Source organism: Choloepus didactylus, chromosome 7 (genome assembly GCF_015220235.1).
Source record: "Choloepus didactylus isolate mChoDid1 chromosome 7, mChoDid1.pri, whole genome shotgun sequence".
Taxonomy (NCBI): Eukaryota; Metazoa; Chordata; class Mammalia; order Pilosa; family Megalonychidae; genus Choloepus; species Choloepus didactylus.
This window is the reverse complement of record NC_051313.1, coordinates 21,049,261-21,066,816: the sequence shown is the minus strand read 5'-3', so window position 1 is coordinate 21,066,816 and position 17,556 is coordinate 21,049,261. Positions and strand designations below refer to the sequence as shown.

Here is a 17,556-nt window from a genome sequence, read left to right as displayed (position 1 = left end):
CATTTAAAACTTTTTGATGCTGTCTGAAACACAAATGCTGTTATATTTGATCTCCTTGCTCTCTTGGGGCTCCATGAACTCACCTTTCCATGAAGTTTTAACAGGTATGCAAGTCAGGTATGAAAGTCACACCCCCATAATAGTATAGGGTTCTACTCAAGGGAGAAAGAGTCATAAAACACACCCACTTCCTATTCTAAATGGTAATCCCCTAAGAATGCAAATATATAAAAGAAGGATGGGAGAAATTATGTTAAATTTTGATTCTTTGTACCTGTGAGGCTTTTATCTTGGTATATACACAAATTGTACATTTCTTAAATAAATTTCTTAAAAGCATTCTAAACTCACTTCCTCTTTTTTTTTTCTTGCAATTTTATTGAGATATAGTCACTGCCTCTTCTTTTTTTTTTTACCTCACATACTTTCTTCAACCCAGTGTAATCTGGCCTTCTATCTTTCTCCCAAAGTACTCCCCTCAAAGGTTTTTAACAATCTCCTTTTTGTCAAATAAAGTGGCTTTTTCTTGTTCCTTATCTTCCTCTCTCTCTCTCTATAACATGGTAATTTGATTAATTTTTTCATTTTACTACTCTCTCTTCTGGGTTTCTAGTGACATTTTACACTCCTGATTCTCTTCCTATTTCTTTGATTGTTCATTTCCAGTTTGTTCCTAGGCTGTTTTATTTACTCAATTAATCCCCTAAATGCATGTATTCCCCAAAATACAATTCATGGTTCTCTTTTTCTTTTTTATCTACAATTTCTTCCTTGGAAGTCTCATCCATTCCCATTGTTTCAATTATTGTTTTTATGTAGAGTCCCAGAACCTCCTAGGTATTTCCACATTCTGTACCTCAACAGCAAAATCCAACTAGTAGTGAAAGGAGCTGGGTTTGAAAAAGTATTGCCACTTAATAATAACATGAACATGAGCAAGTCCTAACTGTGAACTTCAACTCCTTCATTGATAAAATGGAAAAATATCTGTTCTTTTTGACTAAAAGGATGGTTAGAAGGATGAACATGTAAATAGACACTGTGTAAAAGACTGTATAAATTTAAGAGCTGAGTTAGTGTAACAAGTCTTCTGGTCAGAAAGGCTCAAAATTTTGGTATAATCTTTGACCTTTCCTTTTTCACAGTCCTCCCACACTGAATAAGTTACCACATAAATTTCCTCAATTCTTCCCTTGAAATATTTCTAATATTGATCCCTTCTTTTTCTATTTTCACTGCCACTACCCTGGTTCAGACCTGTACTCATGCCCAGATTATTACAACAGTCTTGCTTCCTAACTGCTCCCTTTGTATTCATTTTCTTTTTCGTCTTTAATCTATCTTGCATGGTTCTGCCCGATAAACCTTCCTATAGGATGACTTCATATCACTAATAGAATAAAGTCTGAATTCCTTGGCAAGGCACCATGGACCACCTGATCCCAAACTATTGAGCTTTATCAACTCCCATACACTGCATCCAAGCATCCTTCAGCCACAAAAATGTATTTGCCATTCCTCTAACACTCAATACTTATCCTTGTCCCTGTACCTTTGCTCACATCATTCCCACTATTTGGAATAGTCTCTCCTTGTCTCCATCTATTTCCAGGAATACTCAGATCAAATGTTTTTCCATGATGCTTTTCTAAATTACCTATTATGGACTGAACTGCATCCCCCAAAAATGTATGCTGAAGTCCTTAATCCCAATACCTCCTAATGTGACCTTATTGGGATGTAGGGTTGTTACAGATGGAATTAGGCAAGTAAAAGTGAGGTTATCCTTCCCTTAATCTAGCTGACTGATATTCTTATAAGAAAAGGAAATCTGAACACAGACAGGCAAAGGGAAGAATGCCATGTGAATGAGATGGAGAATGACATAAGCTGCAGAAGAGCCACCACCAGAAGGAAGAAGAGAGAATGGTGAGGATTCTTCCCTACAGACATTAGGGAAAGCATGGCCCTGCTGACACCTTGGTTTCAGATTTCTGGCCTCCAGAACTGTGAAACAATAACTTTCTGTTGTTTTAAACCACCTAATTTGTGATACTTTGTTACAGCCACCCCAGGAAACTAAGACATCCCCCAATAAGCATTTTCTCCTATTTATTTCCATGGTATTTTTATTTTTGTACCTCAACTACAGCACTTATAGATTACCTTGAATGAAGTATATGTTTGGATTCATTATTAGACACATTTATTATGGATGCAACTTGGAGGCTAGAGAACATACTAAGCAAAATGTGGTCACACCAATTCCTACTCCTTAATCCTACAAGGGATACAGAAATGCAACAAGTATTAAAGTATAGTAAAATAAGTATATTAAGAAAAAAAATGCCTGAACAAATTGAGAAGAGTGTCAAAGAGGAAACAATTCATTTCAGTTGGGGTGGGGGTAGTTGGAAGGCTTATAGAAGAGAAGGGGAGATGGCATTTGCTAGGCCTAGACAATAAGTTCAGTGAGGTTGCTAGTATGCCTTTGTTTTCCTTGTATCTCTCTCAAAAGCTAATACAATGTTTTGCATGTACTAGTTGCTTGTTGAAGTTAACCAAATCAAATGAATTTTAAATGGAGAACTTTGTTGATTTATAAAACAAATACAGCCAAGGAAAGGTAAAACCCATGATGGTACAAATTTCCTAATTTAAAACTTTAAAAGGAAGGTCAGTTCTATGTTACAAAGTGATGAGAAAATTAATAAGAGTACAAAGAGCTGAAAGGCTTTAAAAGTAGACTGATTTATATTCTATTAAAAACTTGTCATAAAGCATATCTGTGTGATTATCCCAGGGGCTACTGATTGTTCACTTAGGATGGAGTGCATGGTATGCGAATAAAACTATTAAAAAAAACAAAAAAACAAAAAAACCCAAAAACTTGTCATATAGATCATATTCAAATTATCTCAGTAAAGTAATTTTAATAGGCCCTATATTCCCATAACTAAATTTAGGTTACTCAGAGTTCTGATGAAAGTATCTAAAATTGGTGAAAATGAAAGTGAATCAGGTATTAACCCATATACTTTTATAGTTTTCATTCAAAAGATAAAAGTCACACAAAAATATTCAGAGGCAGTATAAAATAATGGCTATGAGCACAGACTCGAGAGCTAAACTGCCTAGGTTTGAATCTGAGCTCTACCATTTACTAGCTAGTTTGAACTGGGTCAAGTTCCTTAACCTCTGTGCCTCAGTCTCCTCAATGGTAAAATGAATAGTGCTGAGCATAGAACCTATTTCATTTGGGGGCTTAGTAATAATTAGATTATGGCATGTAAAGAGCTTAGAGCAGTGTCTGACATAAACAAAATGTTATCTATCATCATTATTAATATTGGTAGGAGCATTGGCAATTAGACAATGAGTATGTTTTGGCCCTACATGTATCACAAAGTAGACATAAAATTGTACTGGCCACCATGAACCAGGGAGAAGAAAGATTAAATTTATTAAACTTGTCCCCTAAATCAACTGAGCCATTGACGGTTAAATGCTCATTCCTCTCACTAAATCAAAGGGAAAAAAAAGCCAATCAAGAGATAAATCCCTATTAGTGATTCAGTAAGTTGAGGGAAAGGGACCAGTGAAAGGCTAGAGGTGCTGTGATGTATGGAACCTGGAAGCTGGGAGGTATTATAAAAGGTGTGAAGAGCTGCTGCAGGCGGTGATATTTTCACCCTATTTGAATAATACCCTAAGACCCAATCCTACTCCAGCTCTTCCAGTATAACAAAGATGAGAAGCACAATGCACAAAGTATCAAAAGGAACTATTAGCATATTTACTGTAAGCCACATTTATTCTGAGTGGAAAAATGTCATGCCTGTAAAAATATCTTATCCTGGAACCATAAATGAGCCTCCTTTTTTTTTTTTAATAAGTGCTCGTTGTACAGATTTATCAGTTTCCTCAAAATACATGGGAGGGTTTAGAGAAAATTAAAATAGTCTATAAACTAATAAGGCTAAAATAGAAGTGTACAATAGTTTAGCAAAAAGAAAGTCAGACAAAAACACTAAAGTCACCTTAGAAATTTACGTGACAGAGAACTAAGAGGCTACAGACTGACAGAAAAGTAACAAGTGAGGTTTTATCTTCAAGTTAGATTAACAGTATAAAGGTTTCCAAAATGCCTGACTTTTCTTTGAGGAATTATAGCCATTCATGGTAGAGTAGGCAGGTTTTTATTTCCCTATTTCTTGAAGCTTATAATTGGATTTTGATTACCTCTCTGCTCTGAAAAAAGACTTCTTACAGTCTACAGATATTTGCGGCATCAAAACTGAATCTTCTAACTGGGTTAATACTTTTGTTAGATTATTTCCTGTTTTATTCTTTTCTCTGGACAATAACTTTTCAAAATTAATCCTTGCTAGTCTATCACTTGGCCTCTACCTTCTCTATCCAGAATCAACTACCAACAGGGACAGTTTAAGCTCTTTTCCTGCTCTTTAAACAAAGGATACCAAAATGAAACCAACTTCTTAAGGAACCAGCAATGCTTTTTTTTTTTTTTTTACTCCTATATATATATATTTTCCTACAATTTTTATAGAGTTATATTCACATACCCTACATTTATCCACAGTGTACAATCAGTTGTTCATGGTATCATCATAAAGTTGTACATTTATCACCACAATCAGCACTTGAACATATTGATTACTACAAGAAAAATTGTTTTTTTTTTTTAGCAATAAGAAAAAAATGATAAAAAGAAAAATAACATGTTATACAATACAATATACTAGTAAGGACAGCAAATAACACCACTACCAAGAATTCCATATTCCTCCCCTATATCCCCCTCTCATATACATTTAGCATTGGCATATTGCCTTTGTTACATTTAATGGAGGTGTACTACAATGTTACTGTTGACCATAGACTCCAGTTTCCAGCAACGCTTTTTAACAAAAAAATGGAGTGAGAAATATAAAAAATATTGATGGTTGTTGATGCTGTTATTGGTACATGGGGGATTTAACTTTATTAGTCTCTCTACTTTTGTTTATATTTGGAAATTTTCATTAATAAAAGGTTTTTTACAAGTTTGAAAAAATACAGTGACAAAAACATCAACATAATTAACTTTTCTTAAAAAAACACAATAAGCACCTTCAAGCAATTTATTATAATTAAAAGAGAATGTAATCCAATTCACAAAACTCTATAAAGTATATTTACAATCCTTATATATAAAATCCATATATTTCAGTTATCTGATCATCCTCAGAAAAGAAAAGCAAATTTACCAAGTAAGGAAATGCTAGTGATGCATCTACAATTACAAAGAGTAAGTGTGTTAAAAAGTATCATTCAGAGAAAGACTTTTATAACTTAAAGTCATGTTAAGGGTCTCAAATATCTCAGCTATCAGAGGCAAATGCATTTATATGTTGTAGCTGCAACTCAGACACATGCATGAGCCTCAAAAGTCCAAGGCCATTTTAAATTTTCATTTTACACATATTTAGAGTTATTTTTCAGGCATATAAGATTATAGTCTATATGAAAATTGTATCAGATATAAGGAACTTCACATATAGTGTTTCTAGTTCTTGCTTTTTTTAAAATTATATTGTAATCATAGACTGCCCCATACTTTAAAGAAAACTTTACTCAAATGACTTATTTTTATGCTGTATTTTATATACTATAGATAGGCAGATTTCATAAAAGTACAATAAGGATACATCTAACCCCAGAAAATGCTTTAACTTAAATAAGGTGTTTCAAATACCATTCTGGTCCTAAGCATCGCCAGTGTAAGGCAAAATCACAATTCCAGATTTCCTTCATGAGATGGCAGATGTGCAGAGCAACAAGGGAAGGAAGGACACCTGCAGGACTAGTTAAAGCACTAGGGCCACACTACCCTACTTCCTAGCTGTTGATCAAAAGATTTACTGCAGGGACTGTAAAGAGCAGATTATTTGGAGAAAGTCTTTACTAGAAAGAATAAACTTTACTTACTGATCCCTATCTGAAGTTTTAATAAAAACTATACATATATACACAGTTGCATAGTCACATAAATTTGTATATACATGTATATACATATAACATTGTATACATGTAAATATATATGGTTATAAATATATCTATAATTATAAAACTATGTATGTATATATTTGTGTGTGTCTATGTATGCATGTATATAACAATTAGCATGTTTCCTTTTCTTACATTTGCATACATAGGAAAAGAATCATAGCTGCATGATCTAGAGACAGAAGCAACCTTCTAACTAGAGGAAAATAAGAATGAATAATCATTCATCTTTTTAGAGAAGTTTCCCTACCTGACTTACATCAGACCCACAATTATCTACTGTCTCATTTTATGTCCACAGTTCCTTTCCTGAAGCAAGATGCCTAGCAATACAATCATTCTAGAGATGAAAAAGTATAAATCAAATAACTTGCAGTTCACACAATTATTAGCAGAGCTTTGACAACAATCTGTATCTTCAGATTTTCAGCCTAATACTCTAACCATTGGAATACATTACAAATAAAAGTATGGTGGTGCTACAAATTACGGATCATCCCCATGGATAATATTTATTTATTAATATCAGTAGCTTTGAAATAAATATAATAGCCACCTATTGCAGACACTGTGCTAGTACATACTTTACACATTATCTCGACTTCATAAAGCTCTATAAAGTTTATATTACAATCCTTATTTCTAGGTAAGGAAAATAAGTGTCAGAAAGATGAAGTGATTTGCCCAATCAAGCTAGAAAAAGTTGAAACTAACATTCATGTTCAGGCCTATCAAAGCCACTGCTCTGGTTTACCAAATGAAAGGTCTTTCTTCACATATTTACATAAGTAGAAATAATACACTACATTGGTATGAGAATGGAATACCATTAAAATTATATTACCTACATATAATAATTAACCGGCATCAATAATTACATGGCCACAAATACTATTTAATTTTCTTCTTCCTCATATCCTCCCCTCCTTCTTTGTTGGCCTAGGGAACGTGGAGGGTGAAGAGGAGAGGCTGAATTTAAGAAAAACAGTTTCCTTAGAGGACTGATATTGGAAGATGATTAGGATTCCTATTCTATCAGGGTAATAAAAAACAAAAAACCTATCTTTTAATTGTTACCTACTGTTCTGGTCTACTATGGCCAAAACTATCCTAGGTGCTTTATATACATATCTCATTTAAAACTTATTATCATGAGTTGCTAAGGGGCTTCCACCTGAAAGAATTCAAATTCTTGCTGATTTTAATGATGGTTGATTGGTTTTTGGTTATTGCTAATCTTCCTTTCATTCCTTTTCAGTCCTTCACAGTATTGCACCCTAATCATTTGAAGAACCAAAACAACAACAAAAGAAGTTCCTACTTCACCTGACTTCCAGAACAAAGTTGAGTAACTTCCCAATTTAGTAAGTAGCAGATCTGTGTTTAAATCCAAAAATTCTAATTCTGGATTCATCCTGTTGTAAATTTGGACAGGCTCAACTAACTCAACTAACTAACTTTCAGGAATGTGCTATATCCTTGTACTTTAAAAAGAGAGAGTACTCAGCATCCAGATCTTGGTTTCTAACACCATTCTCCAATAAAAGGAGATAAGCCTGGAGTCTCTTGAAGTGCCAAAAAGTAAAGTAGTACTAAAAATAACCAAAAAGATAGGGTCGGGTCAGAGGGAGACAGGAACTGATCTGAAAGGGCTCACAATGGCCAAAGACGGAGCAATTTGAGCAACAAAATAATGTAGTGCTAGATTATAACCCAAAGTATAAAATAAATATCCATGAGTGCATATTGATATAAACGTTTGAATAAATAAATGAATGGGAGAGAAGATACAAATCTTCCTTACAGAAGAATGTCAAATAGTTTACACAGAGACTCCCTCCCTCCAGCAGAATTGACTGTGGACTAAACTTTGTGACTTGCTTCCAAAGAAAAGAGTACTGAAAGGGGAGAAAAATTAACTTTACAGTAAAGCAATCTGACAAACATTACACTGACTAGGTGATCAAGATCAACATCAACAATGTTAAGTCATATTGATAGTATGTACCCTTGATATGATGTGATGAGAATGGCATTTCACCTCTGTGGTCTTCCTCCCTCAAACCCATAACCCCAGTCTAATTCTGAGAAAAACATCAGACTAATTCCAACTGAGGGGCATTCTACAAGATACCAGACCAGCACTCCTCAAAATTGTCAAGGTCATGAAGAATAAGGGAAGTCTGAGCTATTGTCACAGCCCAGAGGAGCCTAAGGAGATGTGACTAAATGCAACATGGTATCCTAGATGAGACCATGGAACAGATCAAGGACACCAGTGGAAAAACTAGTGAAATTCAAATAAAGTATAGAGGTCAGTTAATAATGTACTGATGTTGGGTCATTAACTGTGACAAATGTACAACAGGAGAAACTGTGTATGGGGTATAAGGGAATTCTCTGCACTATATTCGTAACTATTCTGTAAATCTAAATGTATTCTAAAATAAAAATTTTATTTAGAGAAAGAGAGAGAGAGAGAACACACATGTGCACAATACTGAGAAAGAGAAAGAAAAAGAACTCCACCCAACAAAAAACAAAACAAAACCAAATAACTGAGAGTGCTCTACTAAGCCACAAGAAAAAGTAATTTCAAATCTTTTTACAGAAGTGCCCCATTGTAGACATCCTATTGGTAAAATCTTAAGAATCGTTTGCTTCATCTCTGTTATTCCCCCTATAATTCTCTATAATTACAAAAAAAGAAAAAGCAAGAAATCTTATCCTTGGAAAGATATTAGCTGTCATCACAATAACTCTGTAAGTAAAATATGAAATTGTTCACCAAAGATGTCTGAAAGACATGTAAAATCTAATGCATAATTCATACAATACTTGCCTCTGGAGTTCCTAGAGCTCTCACAGTATTCAGGTCGGATCCTGAGGAGAAAGTATTCTCTGCCCCAAGGACAATGAGGCCTTTCCCTTCTGTCCAATTTTCCAATTCAATCACTTTTTCCAAAAGTTGTAGCATCATAACACCTGCCAGAGGAGAGAGGGAAATCATAAAGACACATAAAATACTGGAAAGAAGAAATGTCAAAAAAGGACTCTTAGGTCACATATTTTACAAATATTTACTGAATGTCTATCAAATGCCTATTGTGCTGGCACCATGGAGTATACAAAATAGGTATAAATGGCAGTTCCTGCTTTAGAAAAATTTATAATTTGTTAGTGATATCTCTATCTATCTTAGTTAAGAAATCATAGAAATACATGATCAGATAGAAAAATGAGAATACATCATAAATATCCTAGGAATAGGAAAACTGAAATGGACAATATGGGATTCGGGGTAAAGAAAGATTATTCTTCAGGGTGAAGATAAACTATAGAGACCTGATTTCACAGCATTTTAAAGACCTTAAATATGTTAGTCAACAGCTCAGTAATAGCTATGGATATAACACATGACCATGAAATCTTATGATATATTACTGGATATATGGTACAGAGAACAAAGGAGAAATTTTACTCAACTCATATCAGAACTAGTTTAATAGGATGTTAGATCAGAAAAGGTGGAATAAATATCACATTGTTCCACGGTGGATAAATTATGCTTTGAGGAACCTGAGGAACTTTGAGGAACTATGGAAGTGCTTCAGGGACTGCCAATAAGGTGACTAACAACCATCAATTCTATGATTTCTAGATTAGACTGTCACCTTGATATGATTCTAAAATTCTATCGGAGCTTCTTTATAATGGTTGAGTTTAAAACGGAAACAGCAGGGACTGTTGTTTTAAGATCTTCTAATGAGTAACTTTTGGATATGCTTATCTTTGATGATCTGCCAAGTTAATAAACTTCATAATGCTCTCCACATAATTATACTTTTTTTGCTACCTAAGAAAATGCTTTAAAAGTCAGTATAAAGATTATAGCAAAGGGTTAAAACTGGCAGAGAATCTGTACCCCAAGGTGTCAAAACTTACTACATATACCCCATTAAACTACGTACAATTCGTTGGGATATAAAACCCACAATGTCAAGAACTATTATTTTCTTTGCCATTTTCTAAAGTAATCCATAGTGAGATGGTTCCATAATAAATGTTAAAGTAATGTTTTTGACTCACAAATGACTAATGCACTCACATCCTTTCTAATTGCAAATTATGGCCTAGTTAAAACAGTAATCTTTTCCAAGGATGCCCTAGAAGCTTTAGAAATAGTTCCTGATCTCAAAGAATTTGAAGTCTAGTAAGGGGACTCACCTCCCCACCCCCACCTAAAGCACACATTTAGGTAAGAATAAGTCTATGGGTAAATATGGACCATCAATCAGTCATAATATATGACCTTCCAAAGAAATAATGCTGCCTTAATGGAAACTCTCTACCAGTAGTCAACCTTAAATTCATCTTTTTTACTTGGTAAAATAAGCCTTAAGAGTTAGAGGGGACCTTGAATATCTGGTTAGGTGATTTTCACACAAGGGCCTTGGGGGCTGCAGGGAGGTAGAAGGCTCACTCTTTATCTCCCAACTCAACCCAAACAAATCAAACCAATCCCCATTACCCAAATCAAAGCAATTCTGCTTTTATTAGTCTTGTATTGCAAATTAATAGTTTCCATTTGTATAGGTTTTGCTACTGCAAACTATTACTTGTAGCTATTTAGCTGTCTAGCTCCCTAATTTTACTTTTTGTAAGCTAATATTAAAATTTATTTTTATTCCCTGAACTGTACTGTCCAAATAGTAATCAGTAGCTACTGAACACCTGAAATGTGGCTAGTCCAAACTGAAATGTATGGTAAGTGTAAAATACAAATCAGATTTCAAAGAGTATGAAAAAAAAAGAATGTACAATATCTTAATAGTATTAATTACATGTTGAAATGATATTTTAGGTATATTGAGTTAAATAAAATATATTATTAAATTTAATTTCACCTTTTTCTTACTTTTTTAAATGTGGCTACTAGAAAATTTAAAATTACATATGTGGCTCACATTTGTGCCTTACATTTTATTTCCAATGGTCAGCACTGGTACAGAGCAATAGTCCTAGGTTCTTCTGGGTGGAAAGAAAGTTATCTTGGGTTTAAAGAACCACCATACATAATTTACAAAGTTTACAGTCCACTGAATTGTTGTCAATAGGTATGCAGTAGACACACAATTAATTGGAATTTTTTTAGCTAATATATCAAATGCCACTAAAGTATATCATTTACCCTCCATGAAGTACACAACTGACAAGAAGAGATTAACAAAGTCACCTTGATATGAGTGCTGGGTAGTCAGCAAGCCTACTCAATAGCTCTTGCTGATCATGGCAAATTCAAATTTGAGCTTTGGCAAAATTATAAATCACCACATGTTCTGAGCCTTTAGGTCCCTTACACATAAAATTCTTATATGCCAAGAGTCTAGCCTAGAAAATAGAAGGTATGCACCAGTATCTAAGAGTTAGGAAAGAGACAACAAATAGGCAAGGGCAGTGTTTTCACTGATTACCAGAATCCCATGGTTAAAAACTAACAATGACAGTCTTATCTCAATTCACAGAAAAAAATTTATACCAGTAGAAATAACTTTTTTAATTTACAGGCTTTTCTCTTTACTTTCTTAAAATTGTTGAAAGCTCTTTCTCCTCAGCTCCTGGTGACATTAGCTGGAAACAAATACATGATTAATTTGACAGTTTCCTCTTTATCATCATCTGCATTCATGTCTTTTTTTAAAATTAAAATACTTACATTTCAACAAAAAGAAAAAAAAGAAAAAAAAAATTACATTTCATAAGAATGCATCTAGTTCATATAAGAGTTTAGTATATTTGTATTTTAGTTGTTGTTGTTCTACAAAGAGTACCATAACTTTCAAGAATTGTCATCTGAGCAAGGATAAAAACCATATGATAGCAGGCTAAAGTAAAACTAGTGTCATTCTATAACCAGTGAAAGAAAGACCTCTAGTACCTGAAAAAGCATTCCTTTTGCTTGGATTGTTCAGAGTAAGGATGCCAATGCCACTGTCTTCCTTCTGAAGGTCAATGGATCCACCAGTGAACTGCTGAAGTTTTTTTTTCACTTCTTCCTCATGGAAACCATGAGATGTATTATAAAGTGACACTCCAGTTTGATGTAGCAATTTTGTCCTTACAGACAGAGATGGTGTCTTCAGAAGACCTGTTGCCATTTCTGGAAAAGAGAGGTTTAGTCCAGATGAACTGACACTCAATCTTCTACTATTACACGTTAGTAGGCTGTAAAGATGGTAATTCCTGTTCAATTGGGAGTACCTCCTCACTTCCAAAAGCATTATTTTCAGGAGACAGTATTTTCTTTCCTTTTCCCACTTTCTCAAACCACATAAATTAACAGTATATCACTGAGAGACAATGAAATAATTACAGTGCATTTATTAGGATCCAACACACTAGAAGGTTTAGAAAATACTGCTATTCTGCATTTATCACCATCTTCTGCCTCCAGGTAGTCTTTCTCATCACAGAACTTCTTTTTCCTGTAACACTTTAACTTTTCTAAAATCTAAGAATAAATTTAGTCCAAAAGTCCCCCTGGAAACAGTCTCTATGCAGAAATGCTACAAAAAGCAATCCCAATCTCTAATAGAACTTTTATTCTTAGCTTTTGCAATTTTTCATAGAAAAGGCAAAAAAGGATTCTAAGGAAAATGCAGAAGGATATAGGAATGTGTGTGCAGTTTTGTTTTCCCCATCCCCCACCCCCACCCCAAAGGTTCTCTTACTCTTCTGTTCTCTTCTTACTTTATATAAACATTCTATGCAATCTAATCTCTGCCCATTGACTTTTTACCCCATGAAACTTTCTTGCTCACATAAAGCATTCATTTAGAAAAGTATACAAATCATAAGTTATAGCTCAATGAATTCCCACAAGGTGAATGCCTCAAGGCAAAGAACACACAGATGAAGATAAAGAACCTTACCTGAACCTCAGGAAGCTCCTGGTACCAACTTACAATCACTACAACTCAACTAAAGGTAAAACTCAAAATCAGCTTGCCTGCTTTTGAACTTTATGTAAATCAAATAGTATGTTATATTATGATATATATTCTTTTGTGTCTGGTTTCAATTTTATGTTTGTGACATCCAGAAATGAAATTATATGAAATTAGACTCTGAATAGCCCATTATTCTCACTGCTGTTTTCTATTATATGAATATACCACCATTTATCCAATTTATCTAATGTTAATAGACATTTGGGTTGGTTCCACTTTTTGGCATTACGAATAGTTACACTAAACATTTTAGTACATGTCCTTTTTCAATATGTACACATTTCTGTTGGGCATATCTTAGGAATGGATTTCTTAATTTGGTGTGTTACAACGTGGCTCATACTGATTGATAAACACTCAAGAATTTTCTTATATATTTAAGCCATTGGTAGTTTGATATTGTCCATTATGGAATATCGAACTCTCTCTTTTTCTCCCTGAGAGCCAGTAAGCCAATACATAACCAGTCATAACATATGCATTTGCTCATTCGTTCAATTTTATAAGATACTGCCAAGGAGTTTTCCAAAGTAGTTGTACCAATCTATATTCACATAGGTAGTTAGAATTCCAATTGCTCCACAACCTTATCATTAATTGTTATTGTCCTTCTTTTTTTCCCCCTCTATTTTAGGTTTTCTAGTGGGTGGTATCCCATTGTGGTTTCACCTTACATTTCTATGATGGCTAATAAAAGTAAGCCCTCTTTTCAAACATTTATTGTCATTGGGACATCCTCTTTTGTGATTCAAGCTTTTTGCCCATTTTCTCTATTTATTTGCCCTTTTATTTTTGATTGGCTGTAGTCTTTTATCCTTCTGCCTACAGTTTTTACTAAAGCCTGTAAGAAACCAAACCCCACATTTTCATCTCCAGTTCAGACCTTATGCCTGTACTCCTAATTCAAAAAAAGTGCTGCCTACCAGAAATGTTCTTTCTCTATTACTCACTTACAGATGTACCACATGCTTCTCAAAATCATGTCTAAACCAGAACTAAAACTTTTCCCAAAACCTATTATTCCTTGTTTATTACCTTTTAAAACTATTTGTAGCATCATCAATGCACTAATCCACTCCAGAAAACATCTAGGTCAAACGAACCTTCTTCCCTTCCCTCACTTCCCACAGGCAACATACCTCTAAAATTGTTTCTTCTGTCTTATCGTTCCCATCCGCTATTCTTTCTGCTACTAACATAGCCCAAAACAGATTACATGCATCTGTACATGTGGTCACCAATGAGTTTCATACTCCTCCTTAAAGTTGGAGTAATTTTTATAATCCTGTGTTGTTCGGTTTTGTTTTTTTTTTTTTGTAATCCAATACCAAATTAAAAGCTTTTTAATAGCTCTCTGCTGACAAAAGGATCAAATCCAAAGCTTTTTTTTTTATTTGATTCTTACTTAAGCCTTCAATCTCATTTCTCACGGTATCATCTCTACACACAATCTACACCAAGACACCAAACAGACTTCCACAAATTTAGGTTGCTATTTTATATTGTTACCTCCCCTTATGATGCCCTTTCTTTCCTCATTATCTTTAAAAATCATATTCCTACATTTCCTTCTGTGATGGTTGGGTTCATGTGTCATGTTGGCCAGGTAATGGTGCCCAGTTGTCTGGTCAAGCAAACTCTGACCTAACTGGTACTGCAGGGACATTTCATGGCTGGTTAATAAACCAGAAAGCTAGTTTATGAAATCATCAGTAGATTGCATCTGTGGCTGATTACATCCACGATCAACTAAGGGAGTGCCTTCCGCAATAAGAGAATAAATCAGTTGGATTGAATCCAATCAGCTGAAGACTTTTAAGAGAGAGAGAACTTTCACTTCTTCTTTAGTCAGCCAGCCTCTCCTGGGGAGTTCATCAGATCCCTTGTGCTGGTTTGGATGTATTACATCCCCCAAAATACCATGTTCTTTGATGCTTTCTTCTGGGAGCAGACATGTTAGTGCTGATTAGGTTGGAACCTACTGATTGATTGTTTCCATGGAGATGTGACTCAATCTACTATGGACAAGACCTTGATTGGATAATTTCCATGGAGGTGTTAGCCCACCCACTCAGAGTGAGTCTGAATTAAATCACTGGAGCCACATAAAAAGTTCAGACAGAAGAAGCTCACTACTTGCTGCAGCTGAGAGGCATTTTGAAGACAGCCACTGAAAGCTGATATCTTGGAGAATGCCATTCTGAAATGCAACCTGGGAGCAAGCAGACACCAGCCACATGCCTTCTCAGATGACAGAGGTTTTCTGGATGCCATTGGCCATCCTTCAGTGAAGGTATCCTATTGTTGATGCCTTACCTTGGACATTTTATGGCCTTAAGACTATAACTTTGTAACCAAATAAACCCCCTTTATAAAAGCCAGTCCATTTCTGGTATTTTGCATAATGGCAGCATTAGCAAACTGGAACACCCCTTCATAGGAGTTGCCAGTTCACGGCCTACCTTATGGAATTTGGAGGCATGCATCCTGCCCTACAGAATTTGGACTCATGCATCTCCACAGCTGCATGAGACAGTTTTATAAATCTCATATCTACAGAAATTTCTTGTTGGTTCTGTTTCCCTAGACAACCCTAATACAGCTTGGTATCAGGAGTGGATCTTGAGAAACAGAATCTTAAAATGGCTTTTGCAATTGGTATTCCACTCTGATTAGATTCAAAGGCACTAATGACTCTATTTCCAATAATCAAGATAGCATTGACAGTTCATGGTGTGAGTTGGCAATGCAGACACACAAAATATCACCATTTGATTCTCCTAATCATACTCTTGTAAAAGGCAAGGCTCTGGGTGACAGTGTTTTTGACACCTTAATGTAGATTTGTGGAGTTAAGAGGCATAATGATGTTGACTGGTCATTCTTAGATATGCTGGACACAGATATAAGAGAAAGGAATGCACCGAAGGCTTCAAATTCACAACTTAAACACCATATAAAAGAAGCAAATGTTTCTATGTGTACCCTAAAGGAAAATCTTATTCCTGTGGCCACAGACTTGAGATTTCTGAAAACCAGACCCAGAGTCTCACTGTAAGAATAACAGATTTACAATGTAAACTAAAATCTCAACCTCAGCAGGGTGTCTGCTGTTAAAGTAAAGGCACTGATTGGAAAAGAATGAGACCCTGAAAATTGGGATGGGGACATATCAATTGATAATGATGGCAGTGGGGCACTGGAACCCTGGATTCTGGTGACTCTTTGCTAGATATACCTGTAATGGTCTACCCTGAGGGAAGACTCCCTACTCCCACCCACCCCCACCTCCAGCCTGCCCTGAGGTAAAAGCCAACCAATCTCCAGCCTGCCTTGAAGAAACAGCTTCCTGACCTCCAGTCTACCCAGAGGAGCCCGCCATCCAACCTCTGCCTAAAGAGATTAACCCTTCAGTGCCTGCTAAACTTGCATCCACCTCCCCTGGGGAAACAGCCCTCACTCCTGTCTGGAGAGATTAATCCTGTTTCACCAGATGAAACTGCAAGGGAATGCCCTGAGGTAATTTGCTTGAAGGTTACTTCTAATTCTTTTCATGCCCCACCCCCAAAACTGCTCTTTTCTTCAAGACCTATGACTCAAGTCCCAATAGGCCCTGAAAGGTGAATTACAAAGTGGTACCCATGAGGAAGTATGCTATACCCCAAAAGAACTGCATGAGTTTTCCAATTTACGTAGACACAAATCAGGGGATATGTGTGGGAATGGATATTAAGGGTGTGGGATAATGATAGAAGGAATATAAAGTTGGATCAGACTGAATTTATTGATATGGGCCCACTAAACAGAAATTCTGCATTCAATGCTGTAGCTTGAGGGGTTAGAAAGGGTGTTAACGGAGAGAATCTAAGATGGTGGCTAGGTGAGATGGCAAAAAAACACCTCCATGAAAAATACTAGATAAACACCAGAAAGTAACCCAGAACACCAGTTTCAGCAATGCACCAGCTGGACAAGGTCTGCTAAAACCACGGGACCATACACCTGGTGAAACTGGGAGTCTGCATTCTGAAATGAGTGAGTAAGCCGGCTGAAAGTCCTGCGGCTGCGCTGCGGTATGGGGAAACCAGGGGTTGGCGTTTGGAGATGGACTAGCTCATTTAAAAAAAAAAAAAAAAAAAAACCCAGGAGCGGCTGCAATTATGACGGTGAGAACCATGCAGTGAAGCTGGCAGGAGCAGGCTGTGCCAACCTCTCAGTGTCTGGTGTGGAGGATAGACTGCTGCTGATTCCCTCAGGGCCAGAGGGGCAGAGGGGAGAGCCAAAAGGAGAAAGAAACTGCGCTGCTTGCAGCCAGCTCACCAGCGGGCTGGAGACACTCCAGCCCAGGGCTGTACCCACAGCCCAGAGCCACGCCAGGAAGCCCAGAGTGACGAGGAGTATATCAGCCCCAATATCAGCTGTGGACAGTGGCTTTGGGTGCATACACAGCTAGTTGTCCCGGAGCTGGGAAGGCAGA

At 35.9% G+C, this 17,556-nt stretch overlaps 1 protein-coding gene across 4 annotated transcripts in view; it reads right to left on the bottom strand.

The window, feature by feature from the left end:
- The window catches only part of ECHDC1 (ethylmalonyl-CoA decarboxylase 1), a 69,093-nt gene that overhangs the window by 33,655 nt on the left and 17,882 nt on the right, over positions 1-17,556 (bottom strand). For 3 of the 4 annotated variants that reach the window (XM_037842115.1, XM_037842117.1, XM_037842116.1), the window contains exons 2-3: positions 12,008-12,229; positions 8,912-9,054 (exon numbers count right to left, since the gene is read on the bottom strand). In XM_037842115.1, coding sequence (XP_037698043.1) covers positions 8,912-9,054; positions 12,008-12,227 — 363 coding nt within the window. In that variant the 5' untranslated portion in view covers positions 12,228-12,229. Of the gene's footprint in view, positions 1-8,911; positions 9,055-12,007; positions 12,230-17,556 lie in introns of those variants that run through there. The other variant, XM_037842118.1, reaches the window with a different exon arrangement.